Source organism: Arachis ipaensis, chromosome B02, assembly GCF_000816755.2.
Source record: "Arachis ipaensis cultivar K30076 chromosome B02, Araip1.1, whole genome shotgun sequence".
In the NCBI taxonomy this organism is placed as follows: Eukaryota; Viridiplantae; Streptophyta; class Magnoliopsida; order Fabales; family Fabaceae; genus Arachis; species Arachis ipaensis.
The window spans coordinates 89,185,819-89,199,817 of NC_029786.2; the positions used below are offsets into that span (position 1 = coordinate 89,185,819).

The 13,999-nt window shown below is 46.5% G+C and overlaps 1 protein-coding gene across 1 annotated transcript in view; it reads left to right on the top strand.

Annotated features, from left to right (window-relative positions):
• The window catches only part of LOC107625650 (probable serine/threonine-protein kinase At5g41260), a gene marked incomplete in the record, with an annotated part of 5,416 nt that continues 5,038 nt past the window's right edge, over nt 13,622-13,999 (top strand). Inside the window, 1 exon segment of the mRNA XM_016328346.2 lies at nt 13,622-13,869. Coding sequence (XP_016183832.1) covers nt 13,788-13,869 — 82 coding nt within the window.

Below are 13,999 nucleotides of genomic sequence, written 5' to 3' on the forward strand. Positions count from 1 at the left end.
AAAGTAATTCGTCTTGATAATGCTGGTGAATTTACTTCTCAAGCTTTTGATGCTTATTGTATGGCTAATGGAATAAGTGTTGAACATCCAGTAGCTTATGTTCACACACAAAATGGGTTAGCAGAATCACTTATTAAACGCCTCCAATTAATTGCTAGACCCTTGCTTATGAGAACAAATCTCCCAACCTCAGTTTGGGGGCATGCTATTTTACATGCCGCAGCACTTGTTCGTTTGAGGCCAACGAGTTACCATCAGTTCTTTCCTATGCAATTAGCTTTTGGCCAGCAGCCAAATGTCTCCCATTTAAGAATATTTGGGTGTGCGATATATGTTCCCATTGCACCACCTAATCGCACCAAAATGGGACCCCAAAGAAAATTGGGGATATATGTTGGATATGATTCTCCCTCTATAGTGAGGTATCTTGAGATACAAACTGGTGATGTGTTTAAAGCCCGGTTTGCGGATTGTCATTTTGATGAATCAAAATTTCCAACGTTAGGGGGAGAGAATAAGCTTCCTGAAAAGGAACTTAATTGGAATGCATCATCGTTGATGCATTTAGATCCTCGATCAGGGCAATGTGAACTGGAAGTTCAAAAGATTATACATTTGCAAAGAATAGCAAATGAATTGCCTGATGCATTTTTCGATACAAAGAGGATAACTAAATCTTATATACCAGCGAAAAATGCCCCAATTCGAATTGATGTCCCAGTTGGACAAGTAGCCACTGAAGCAAATTCACGCCAGAAGCGTGGCAGGCCTGTCGGTTCCAAAGACAAAAATCCTCGAAAGAGAAAAGAGATAAATAATATTCCTATTGAAAAAGACATAGTAGAGACACCTGCAGTTGTCCAAAATTCTGATATAACGCCAGAAGACGTTCAGGTACCTGAAAATTGTGAAAATGACGAGATCTCGATAAATTATGTCTTTACAGGAGCAAAATGGAACCGAAATAAGACAATTGTCAATGAAATATTTGCATATAATGTGGCATTAGATATCATGCATGAAAGTAAGGATCTTGAGCCAAGATCAGTCGAAGAATGTCGATAAAGGAATGATTGGCCAAAATGGAAAGAAGTCATGAAGACTGAATTAGACTCACTAGCAAAACGTGAAGTCTTTGGACCTGTAGTCCGTACACCTGAAGATGTAAAATCTGTTGGATATAAGTGGGTATTTGTGAGAAAACGAAATGAGAAAAATGAAGTTGTGCGCTACAAAGCCCGACTTGTGGCACAAGGTTTTTCACAAAGGCCCGGTATAGATTATGAAGAAACGTATTCCCCCGTAGTGGATGCGATAACATTACGTTATTTGGTCAGTTTATCTGCATATCATAAACTGCATATACATTTAATGGATGTGGTAACAGCCTATTTGTACGGCTCATTAGATCGGGATATCTATATGAAAGTCCCTGAAGGACTAAAGATATCTAAACCATCCAATGAATATTCGCAAGAGTTGTACTCAGTCAAATTGCAAAGATCTTTATATGGTCTAAAGCAATCTGGACGAATGTGGTATAATCGTCTTACTGAGTATCTGGCCAAAAACGGATTCAAGAATGATGATATCTGCCCATGTGTTTTCATAAAGAAAACTACATCTGGGTTCATTATAATTGCTGTGTACATTGATGATTTAAATATTATTGGGACTCCTGAAGAGATTCCAACAATTATAAAAACTCTAAAAGAAGAGTTTAAGATGAAAGATCTTGGAAAGACTAAATTTTGTCTCGGCCTACAGATCGAGCATATAAAAGGTGGGATCTTTATTCATCAAACAACATACACAGAAAAGATCTTGAAAAGATTTTATATGGATAAGCCACATCCATTAAGTACCCCAATGATCGTAAGATCTTTGGATGTGAAAAAGGATCAATTCCGTCCTAAAGAAGAAAATGAAGATATCCTTGGTCCTGAAGTACCATATCTTAGTGCCATTGGAGCACTAATGTATCTTGCTAATAATACGCGACTTGACATATCATTCGCGGTGAATTTACTAGCAAGGTATAGTTCCTCTCCAACCAGAAGACATTGGAGTGGAATCAAACAAATTTTTCGATATCTTCATGGAACGGTTGATATGGGATTGTTTTATCCCTATGGATCCAAGTCACAACTAATTGGCTATGCAGATGCCGGATACATGTCTGATCCACATAAAGGGAGATCTCAAATAGGATACCTATTCACATATGGTGGTATAGCTATATCATGGAGGTCCACGAAACAGACGATAGCAGCAACCTCCTCTAATCATGCTGAAATACTAGCGATTCATGAAGCTAGTCGCGAGTGTTTTTGGCTGAGGAGTCTGATTCAATATATTCTGTCATCATGTGGACTAATTGATCATAAGATAGCTCCAACTGTCCTGTTTGAAGATAATACAGCATGCATTGCTCAACTTAAGCGTGGATACATCAAAGGTGATAGAACAAAGCATATTTCTCCCAAATTCTTCTTCACTCATGACCTTCAAAATCAAGGGACAATTGATGTCCAACAGATCCGTTCAAGTGACAATCTGGCAGATTTATTCACAAAGTCACTCCCAAAATCCTCCTTAGAAAGATTGGTACATGAGATTGGGATGCGCCGATTTCGAGACATCAACTGATGTCGACAAGAGGGGGAGACTGTACTCTTTTTCCCTTGGTCAAGTTTTTTTCCCATTGGGTTTTTCTTGACAAGGTTTTTAACGAGGCAGTTCCCATCACTAAAGGATATTATACTCTTTTTCCTTCACTAAGGTTTTTTCCTACTGGGTTTTTCTTTAGTAAGGTTTTAACGAGGCAATAATCCTAAATGGTCATCCAAGGGGGAGTGTTACGATAAGGAAGCCTAGGTGGATGACCATTTCCCCACAATGGCTCAAGTATTGAAGAAGAATAGTATTTAATGTAATTTGACAATCTTCCATCACATACGCTTATAAATAGAGGCTTTTGCCTCAGAGAAAGACACACAACAACAACTGAATATTATTCTCTCTCCCTTTATACACATAGCAATAATAAAAGCAAATGGTATTATCTCTCTCTACTTTTCATACTCCTTTCTATCTTTATATATATATATTTATGCAATTCTCTCTCTCTTTACTTTTTATACTCCTTTCTATCTTTGTATATATATATACATTACAACATATAATATTATTATATATCTATAAATTATTATTGAGCTAATTATTTTAATACTAGAGTCTTCTATTTATACATCTTTATCTTATATATATCTCTTATTTTACAACAAAGATATACAATTTTTTCCATTATCATTTTTTATTTGTTCAATAAATTTGAGTTTCTTTATAAATAATAAGTATTGAATCACTTGAATTAACTAAACACCAATATATAAGATAAAATACTTCTTTGGTTTAATGGTGTTCGGTAGGTCGGTTACCGGACGGTTCGGGTCAGGACCCAGGGTGAAGGAAAGGGCTCGTCTGGTCACGGTCTTCCAGTCCGGGGCTGGCGAGGTCCCGAGCACGTCGTGTGAGAGAAGAGGGAGGGTGCCACCTGCAAAGACACTCCGACGCTTTTGTCAGAATATGTGCAGGCGGAATGAGGGGGGTGTAGGGATGTGACGTACCTCGGGGGAAGAGCCATTCTTCCCCTTATATACATGTCAGTCCTGGGCCCCTCTGGAGGTCAAACCCATATTTCAGGGACGCTGTCCCATAGCTGTGTGTGAGCTGTATGGGACGCGTGTCAGGGTCGGTTGAAGGGCGCGTAGCCGGGCCGGGTGGAGCTCGGGTCGGGTTGACCCGCAGGAGTCCTGGGCTGGGCCGTAACAGTGCCCCCGACGCGCCAGTGATGGTCGCGAGGACGATCGGTGGCGCGTGATTTCCTTACTCGTGCGTTGTCGTCGAGTCGGCTGACTGTGGGAGAGACGCGTCTCTGGTGTGCGTGTCTCTTGGTCTGCTGAGGCGTTCGTTCGTCACTTCGTTCTTCGCGCTGAGCATTAAATGCTCGTAATGATTTGAAAAAACCCCGTGCGCAAAGACCATTTTGCCCTTGCCTTTTTTCGCGCTTATCATGGTGGTTTTTAAATAGTTTTCTTTTCTCTTCCTCCCACTTTGCTATTTTCATCTTCTTTTCTCCCTGACATCCAAAAATTCTCTATTCGAACCAACTTGTGCCTCTCTTTTACATTCTAGTTTCATACTCCATTTCAGGTAATTTCTTGATCCTTCTCCCCCTATGTTTATATTATGCCTCACTGTTGCGGTAGTTATTGTTTGTATGTTTTGGTTTACTTTTGCTAAATGGCCTTTCACTGGTGGGGTAGACGAACTAGGGGAGGGGTACCATTCCTGGGTAGGTTTTAGGTGATTTGTGTGATAGGCGTAGTTTTTAACTGTTCTTGGCCATGATCTAAGTTTGAAAAGGCGTAGTTTCTGGGTTTCTATGGACTCCCGACCTCATAGTCTAACGGAGTGGTACCCCGATGTAGGTATGCCTCGCATCGTTTCCCGGTCTTCTGGAACTGGCGCGGCCTACGACCCGTACGCCTGGGTGACCGACGATATAAGGAGCTCACCCAACCAAATGGACTTGGAGGAGTTGACCGAGTTCCAGCAAGCCGGCTACTTGTGCGGGGGGACTGACGAGGAGGCCAACTACGAGGCCATCGTCCCTGCCCCCCATGAGCGTATTTATGAGCTCAACTTCCACTCCCCTCGTGTCCCCGATTGGATCTGGTTTTACAAGTCCATGTTCACACAAGTTGGCGTTCGGATACCGTTCTCCGACTTTCAAATGGCGCTGCTGAACTGGATATCCGTCCCCCCTTCTCAGCTTCATCCGAACAGTTGGGCTTCGATCCGCTGTTTTGAAATGGTTTGCGAGCACCTGGAGCTGCCGGTGTCGGTGGACGTTTTCCTCTTCTACTTCAACCTTACCAACCCTTCCAAACAGGGGAAGGCGAGAAAAGGGTTTCTTTCTTTCCGTTCCGCCCAGGGTAGGAGAATTTTTGGCCTTTTTGAGGACTCCTACCATGGTTTTAAAGATAAGTACTTCAAGTTTCGTCCTGTCAAAGGTCGTCACCCCTTTTGGTTGTCATTAGAGGGGGAGCACCTTATCCAGACTTATTGGAGTTTTGGTGCGGGGTCGAATCCTTTCATCAAGGTGACGTACAAGAGGTTGTCGGCTGTAGATAAGCAAATAGCTGACGTACTTTTTGCCATTTTTGAAAAGAACCCCGTGAACCCTCATCTTCTTATGGGTGAACGGGAGGCCGCCAGGAGCTATATTCGTGAGTTGTCTTCTTTGTTTGCCTACGTTTCTTTATTGTTGTTTTTCTTTTCCCGATCTAACGACTAACGTGCCTGTTGTTCGTTGCAGTGGAAATGTCTGCCACCGTGACCGGTCTTGAGAATCTGATGAAGACCTTTTTTGAAGCCAGTGACGACGAGAATGCCGAAGAGAAGGATGCTGGTAAGTCGGAGGGTCCTTCTGGGGAGAAGGAGAATCAGGCTGTGCCTTCTCCCCAGGGTGCCGATGTGTCGGGGAAACAGGTTGCAGGGGGCCAGGCTTCCCCTACCCGTGAGGAAGGGCCCGCTGAAGGACACACGTCTCTCACCCCCCATCCGGATAGTGACGTGGAGCTCATCCATACTCCTAAGAAGCGAAAGATGTCTTCCAGCCCGGAAGGGGCCCTTACCATAATGGAAAGAAACTTTGATGCTACCAAATTTATTGATACCCAGTTGTTGCCCGGGACAGAGGAGCATTTTCACGAGACCGAACTGTCCGGGCAGGCGAGGTGGATGTATCGCACCTTGCTTCGTGGGGTCGTGATAGCTCAGAAGGCTGAATTTGAGTTATCGGGGATGGAGGCGCTCCGAAGGAAGCTTGAGTCCTCTGTTAAGGCGAACAATGACTTCAAGGCTCAAGTTGAACTTCTCCAGGGTCAGCTGTCCGAGATGGGGGGAAAGCTTAGCGCTGCTGAGGAGAAATCGTCGTTTGTTGCGGAGAGGTTGAAGGCGTCCGATGAGACCGTGGCCCGGCTTCTTGAGCGTGAGATGACATTGGAGGGTCAGCTGAACGCCGCTCAGGGTCGGGTTGTCGCCTTGGAAAAAGAGCGGGAGCAGGCCATCTCGGAGGCGAAAACCGCTAAAGCTGAAGCCGCTGAGCTTAAGAAGAAGCTTAAGGTGACCAAGGAGCAAGGGAAGAATGCCATCTCGATGACCGAAGATGCCCTGAAGGCTCAGCTGAGGACCGCAGCTCCTGATTTCGACACATCGTCAATTGGCGTTTTCAAGACTATCCAGGACGGAAAGATTGCTGACATGCCGAGGAAGTAAGGTCTTGTAACTTAGGATATTTTGTAACGCGTTTGCTGAACAACTTATTGCTCGTTTTTTGTTTTGACTCTTTATAAGTTATGCTTACTTGGTCGTTTGGCCGGGTTGCCGTTTACTATATTTGTTGTCGTTATTTCTCTTGGGGGGCTCGCGCCCGTTTTCCCGTTTTATGATTGTTATGGCTTGGATCGCCGTGGTCGTGTTGTCGTCGCAGTTGGCTTTGGCCGTAACGAAGATGGCCCCCGGGGTGATCAGTCCCGGTCTGCCGTTTTAAGGCGCGCTCGTGTGCGGCGCACGTAGGGAAGAGGTAGACATGTACGAAAATTTTTTTGACAAGTATGAGTTAATCGTTAGCTAAGCAAATTAATCAATATGGCGAATATTTGACAAGATAAAAAGGTAGATTGTCATGCAAACAAAGCAGGTATTTACTATTTCTTTAGGTTCTCAGGTCGGCGAGTCGTCTGGTCATGGGTAGAACCTTCTTAGGCTACCCGCATTCCATGTTCTGGGCACTTCCTTGCCGTCGAGTCTTTCGAGCTTGTAAGCACCTTTGCCGAGTACCTCCCTTACCCTGTAGGGACCTTCCCAATTTGCCGCCAGCTTGCCTTCCCCTGGGGTCGGGACGCCGATGTCGTTGCGTCGCAGGACGAGGTCCCTTTCCTCGAAATCTCGTTTGAGGACTTTTGCGTTGTAACGCAGAGCTATTCTTTGTTTCAGCGCCGTTTCTGTTAGGTGAGCCATCTCCCTTGTTTCCTCAATCAGGTCCTTTTCGACCGCTTCGCTCATGCCCGCGAGTAGTAGTCGGGGGCTCGGTTCGCCGATTTCGACTGGTATCACCGCATCGACCCCGTATGTTAGGCGAAAGGGAGTTTCCCCCGTGGCGCTTTGCTCGGTTGTCCGGTAAGACCATAGGACGGAGGAGAGTTCGTCAGCCCAGCTTCCTTTCTTATTGTCTAGGCGCTTCTTTAGACCAAGAAGGACGACTTTGTTTGCGGCTTCTACCTGCCCGTTTGTTTGGGGATGTTCTACCGAGGAGAACTTTTGCTTTATCCCTAGGCCAGAGAGGAACTCCATGAACTTCTTGTCTGTGAACTGGGTCCCGTTGTCTGAGATAACGACCTCCGGGATACCGAAACGGGTTATCACCTGCCTCCACATGAACTTCCGACAGTTGGAGGACGATATCGTAGCCAGTGGTTCAGCCTCCACCCATTTAGTGTAGTAGTCGATGGCGACAATGAGGTATTTGACTTGTCCTGGGCCGACCGGGAAAGGCCCCAGGAGGTCGACTCCCCATTGTGTGAAAGGTCGAGTAGTCGTCAGAGAATTTAGCTCGGAGGCCGGTGCCTTGTGGAAGTTGGCGTTTTGTTGACACTTTATACATTTTTTGACAAATTCCTTTGAGTCTTTCATCATTGTTGGCCAATAGTATCCTGCTCGGATGAGCTTCCTTGCTAGGGCTTTGCCCCCGATGTGGTGTCCACAACACCCCTCATGGACTTCTCTAAGCACGTAGTCCGTCTGGTCGGGGTGCAAACACTTCAACAGGGGCTGGCTGAGTCCCTTTTTGAATAGTTGTCCCTGTATAATTGCGTATGTGGCCGCCTCCCTTCTTAAGGCTTTGGCTGCTTTCTCATCTTCGGGCAACTTGCTGAGTTCCAGGAAGTTGGTGATGGGGTCTAGCCATGAGGGGTTTGACTTCGTCAAATGGAGGGCGACCGTTGGTTCCTTCACCATACCTTGGATGAGGGACCGGTTACCCGATCCTGGCTTTGTGCTCGCCAGCTTAGACAGGAGGTCCGCCCATGTGTTCCTTTCTCTTGGGACGTGTTGGACGATGACCTCCTGTAACTGACTCGTTATTTCTCTAACCTTTTCCAAGTATTTTTGCAGGAGGGGGTCCCGGGCTTGGTAGCTTCCGTTTACCTGCGAGGTGACAACTTGTGAGTCGCTGCATACTTCGACCTTTGTCGCTCCGACTTCCCGAGCTAATGTTAGTCCGCCCAAGAGAGCTTCATATTCTGCTTGGTTGTTCGACACTGGAAACTCGAACTTAGTCGATTGTTCATAGATGACCCCTGCTGGGCTTTCTAGGATGACCCCTGCTCCCCCGGACGTTTGGTTGGAGGCTCCGTCAACGTGGAGCCTCCACCGTGTGCCCGTTTCCTCGGGAGGGTGCCCCGTCACTTCAACCAGAAAGTCTGCCATTGCCTGAGCTTTGATCGCGTGTCGGGGTTCATACTGTAGGTCGTATTGGGAGAGCTCGATGGCCCAGGTCATCATCCTACCGGCCAAGTCAGGCTTTTGCAGTACTTAGCGAATCGCCTGGTCCGTCCTTACGACTATACAATGGCTCTGGAAGTATTGTCTTAACCTTCGGGAGGAGACTAGGAGCGCCAGCGCCAGTTTTTCCAGCTTGCTGTATTTCAGTTCTGGTCCTTGGAGGACCCTGCTAACAAAATAAACGGGTTGTTGGGTCTTTTCCCCTTCTCTGACGAGCACCGTGGCCATTGCTTCCTCGGTTACCGATAGGTAGAGATAAAGCGGTTCTCCGGCCCTGGGTTTTCCGAGAACTGGTGGTGCCACTAAAATCTGCTTGAAGTGGTTGAATGCCTCCTCGCATGCTGAGGTCCATTCGAACGTCATTCCTTTTTTCATTAGATTGAAGAAAGGTAGGGCTCTTGCTGCTGACGCACCGAGGAATTGGGACAAAGCCGTTAACCTCCCGGCAAGTCGTTGGATGTCTTTGATACAGCCCGGGCTCTTCATCTGGAGAACTGCCTGACACTTCTCGGGGTTGGTTTCCACCCCTCTTTGAGTAATCATGAATCCCAAGAACTTACCGGCCTCCATGGCAAACGCGCACTTGAGCGGATTAAGCCTCATGCCGTGTTGCCGGAGGGACGAAAAAACACCATCAAGGTCGCTAAGGAGGTCGTTGGGTCGTGTAGTCTTCGCGAGTATGTCATCCACGTAGACTTCTACTGTTTTGCCTATGAGTTCACTGAATATCTTATTCATCAGCCTTTGGTACGTGGCCCCAGCGTTTTTCAAACCGAAAGGCATTACCCTGTAACAATAGATTCCTCTTGGTGTTATGAACGCCGTTTTTTCTTCGTCAGGTCGGTGCATCGGTATCTGATTGTATCCTGAGTAGGCGTCCATGAAGCTCAGATACCGGTATCCCGCCGCTGCATCAACGAGTGCGTCAATGTTAGGTAGAGGGTAGCAATCCTTGGGACACGCCTTGTTGAGGTCAGAGTAGTCTACGCACATTCTCCACCTCCCATTGTGCTTTTTGACCAAGACCACGTTTGACAACCAAGTCGAGTAGTCCAGTTCTCGGATGAATCCTGCTTCTAGGAGGCTGGCCGTTTGCCTGGCTACCTCTTCTGCTCTTTCTTGCGACATTTTTCTCCTCCTCTGGGCCACTGGCTTGGTTCCCGCCTTGACGGCCAGATGATGCGATATGAGCTGGGGATCTATCCCGGGCATATCGGCAGGCGTCCAGGCAAAGAGGTCGGCATTAGCCCTGATCATTTCCATCAATGGCTCCTTCATTTTGTGGGGGAGGTTCCTGTTTATCAATGTGAATTTATCGTCCTCCTCGCCGACCCTGAACTTTTCCAAGTCCCCTTCTGGCTCTGGTCTAGGTTTGTCGTCTATTCTGGCGTCTAGGTCAGCCAGGAAGACCCCAGACGCTTCTTTGGATTTTTTCCTGAGAGAGAGGCTGGCGTGGTCGCAAGCGACTGCCGTTTCCAAGTCGCCTTTGATGGATCCTATGGATCCGTCATCAGTGACAAACTTCATCACCAGCAGCTTTGTGCTAATGGCGGCCCCCAGGTCGTTAATGGTTTTTCTCCCCAGGATGATGTTATAAGCCGTGGAGTCTCGTAATATTACGAAGTCCGCCATGACTGTTCGTCGCTTTTGCCCCTGTCCCACAGAGGTTGGGAGTGAGATGATTCCATCCGGCTTGATGAAGTGGTCCCCCAACCCTACCACACCGTGCTGGTGGGTCGTCAGGTCGGCGTCCCTTAGTCCCAGGGCATCGAAAACGTTTCGAAACATGATGTTTGAGTCTGCCCCCGTATCTACCAGGATTCGTTTGACGAGGCCCGTTCCGACCCTGGCCGTGATGACCATGGGCAGACTTTCTGGTGCCTCGTCAAACCATTGGTCCTCTGGGCCGAAGGAGATGGGTGGGATACCTCGGAAACTTCTACCTGTCGAGGTGGAGACCACTAGGACCTTGGCGTCTTTTTTCTGTGCTGACTTTGACCTTGGGGCGGTATTCCTGGCCGTTACCACGTTTACCACCGTAAGGCCGTGGTCGTCACCCTCTGGTTCCTGCCGTCGCCTTGTTGGCCGGGATCTATCTTCGCTATCGTGGTCCCGGTTACGTCTCCTTGGTTCCCGTATAAGGTGGGAGAAGTCGGCAAGTTTCCCATCCCTGATAGCTTGCTCCAGGGCGTCTTTTAGGTCGAAGCAGTCTTGGGTCTTGTGTCCGTAACCCTTGTGGTACTCGCAGTAGAGGTTCTTGTTTCCTCCCGTCCTGTCTTTCAGAGGTCGGGGCTTTGACAGTATCCCCTTTTCTGCTATCTATTGGTAAACTTCGGTGATTGGTGCTGTGAGGGGGGTATAATTGGTGAACTTCCCAACTCGGGGGAACGGTTTGGGTGTTTTACCCGGACCGCCATCCCTGGCGTGTTCCTTTGGTCTTTCTCTGCCTTCATAGTGCCGGGCTTGGTTGTAGGCGGGCTGCCGCTTATTGGCAGCCACGACCCGGCTGACTTCTTCGTCATTGATGTATTCTTTGGCCACGCACTGGATCTCTTGCATTGTCCAAACGGGCTTTGTGGTAAGGTGTTTCCTGAAGTCCTCATTCGAGAGCCCGTTCGTCAAGCATAGACTTGCCACCGAGTCCGTTAGACGTCAATTTCCAGGCACTCGTCATTGAAACGGTCCAGGTATTTCCTGGTCGGCTCTCCGGGTCTTTGTGTCACCCCTAGCAAATTGATTAGGTGTTTGGCTTTGACAATCCTGGTCGTGAATTGAGCCAAGAAGGCGTGGCTGATGTCGGAGAATTGAGTCACCGAGCCCTGCGGGAGGTTGTTGAACCACCGTATCGCCAGGCCCGCCAAGGTGACCGGGAAGGCGCGACATCTGACCTCGTCTCCTACCCCTTCCAGGTTCATTCTGGCCTCAAAGGCCGTCAAGTGTTCCAGGGGATCTTGTGTTCCATCATACTTCATGTCTGTTGGCTTGTCGAAGTGTTTCGGCAGCCGGACCTCGAGTACGGAACGGTGGAAAGGGGTCGCTCCAATTATCACTGGTCCCCGGGTAGTTCTCCCCGGCTCGTCATTCTCCCGACGGCCGTCCTCTTCGCCTCTGTTCGAAGCACGCCGTCTCTCGTATCGGGCGTAAATGATGGGGTCTCGACTTCTTCTTCTGGCTCGTCCCCGTCCCCCCGTGCTCTCCGACTCGTATTGGGGGCTGGGTGAGCGCCTCGAGCTACTCCTTGAACGGGAACGGGTGGGGCTTCGCTCCGGGGTGCGTTGGTCGCGTTCTCTTTCGGCTAGCCGGCGTTCTAAGTCTTGCATCCTATGGCGCAACTCTTGCATTATCCTGGCGTGGTTGTCGCCAGTTCCTCCGAAGGGGCGTCTTTCGTGAGTCTGCGTCGCATCCCTCGGAGGCGACCTCTGCTGTTGTCGGGTTTCTATCGAAACGGCGCCTCCCCCAAGCACGGGAGGCGCGGCCTCGCTGCCGGTCCCAGTCTGGACTAGTACGAAGTCCATGGACGATCCCCACAGACGGCGCCAATGTTCGGTAGGTCGGTTACCGGACGGTTCGGGTCAGGACCCAGGGTGAAGGAAAGGGCTCGTCTGGTCACGGTCTTCCAGTCCGGGGCTGGCGAGGTCCCGAGCACGTCGTGTGAGAGAAGAGGGAGGGTGCCACCTGCAAAGACACTCCGACGCCCTTGTCAGAATATGTGCAGGCGAAATGAGGGTGGTGTAGGGATGTGACGTACCTCGGGGGAAGAGCCATTCTTCCCCTTATATACATGTCAGTCCTGGGCCCCTCTGGAGGTCAGGCCCATATTTTTAGGGACGCTGTCCCATAGCTGTGTGTGAGCTGTATGGGACGCGTGTCAGGGTCGGTTGAAGGGCGCGTAGCCGGGCCGGGTGGAGCTCGGGTCGGGTTGACCCGCAGGAGTCCTGGGCTGGGCCGTAACAAATGGTCAGTCAGTAAATGAGAAATGATTATTCTCCAAACAAAAAGTATATTCCTTCTTGATTAATTGTGCATATATATATAGACACACACACAAATATTACTTTTTAAAAAATAATTTTCGCTTTTAGTAAATTTTAAGCAAAATGATGAGAATGCAGTAAAAGCAAAAAGCTCAAACCGAAAAGTTAATAATGGTAGCAAAGGCCCTTTATCCCTTTACAATTTAACGATAAAAAAAAGTGTCCATTTCAAAGGGAAAGGCTAAATAAAAAATAAACAATATTTTTTACATGTGAATGCTGGGTAGGAAGGAAACTATAAGAAGATCTGTCCTCTTTAAGATAATCATATATGGATGTAATTTGTCTAAGATTCAATCTATATATTCCTGTTAATAAGACAACTTTTTATTTGCATATGACCATAACGATTAACGATCATTAAATCTTTTTATTGTCTATTATTTCAAAAATAAATTGATATTGGTAACTTGGTGTATATATATTTTTGCAATGTATTTGACTATTTGTTAACATCATTTGGTGACTATACAAATTTTTACATTATTCAATTATGTGTAAGTTTTTTATTTTTAATTTTTTAATAATATTTTTCAATTTCACACATAACAAAAAATTGACATTAGACTATAAAAAGAAAATTTAGGAGGTCAGCAATTTTATTAAAATTTGACCAATACTTAACCAACAAAAAAAAAAGTGAGTAATCTTACATTATTAGATGTAATCTCACATCATTAAAAATACTAATAATAACTAATTGATGGCTACAAATCACAAAAACTGCTATCCTAACATTCCTCTTTCTAATAATCATGTTACACGTACATTAAAATTAATTTCTAGTATAAAATATACATTAAAATACAAATACATATTAAAAATAAGTTACACAATATATAATAACTAATTTTAGTCGCTAAATTTAATATATAAATAATATTTTTGAAATTTCAAATAGTTCTTGAAACAACCTAAAAGTAGATAAGTAGCAGTAGGTAGAAACCTTTTTGAATCGCCACATAAACTATTTCCATTTATTCTCACAGAAGAATCATAACACCAAAATGCATGCGTTCTCATCAACAATAATAAGCACTCCATGATCATTTAGCCATATTCATCACCATCACCCTCCTCCTCCTCCTCCATTTTTTTTTCACTCTTAGCTTGCACATATACATGGGAGCTCGTTGCTCCAAATTCTCTTTTTGCTGGTTCCACTCGAACCTCAAACCATGTGTCCTTGAATCCCCCGACCAAGGTTAGTTTCTTATGTTTCGTCTCAGTCCCAAATTATTCTTAAAATATATTTAATGCGACTAAATATATAACCATTTATTAATATAATTTCTAGAGTAGGTATTAAATATGATTGAGAAATCTATGGAAAT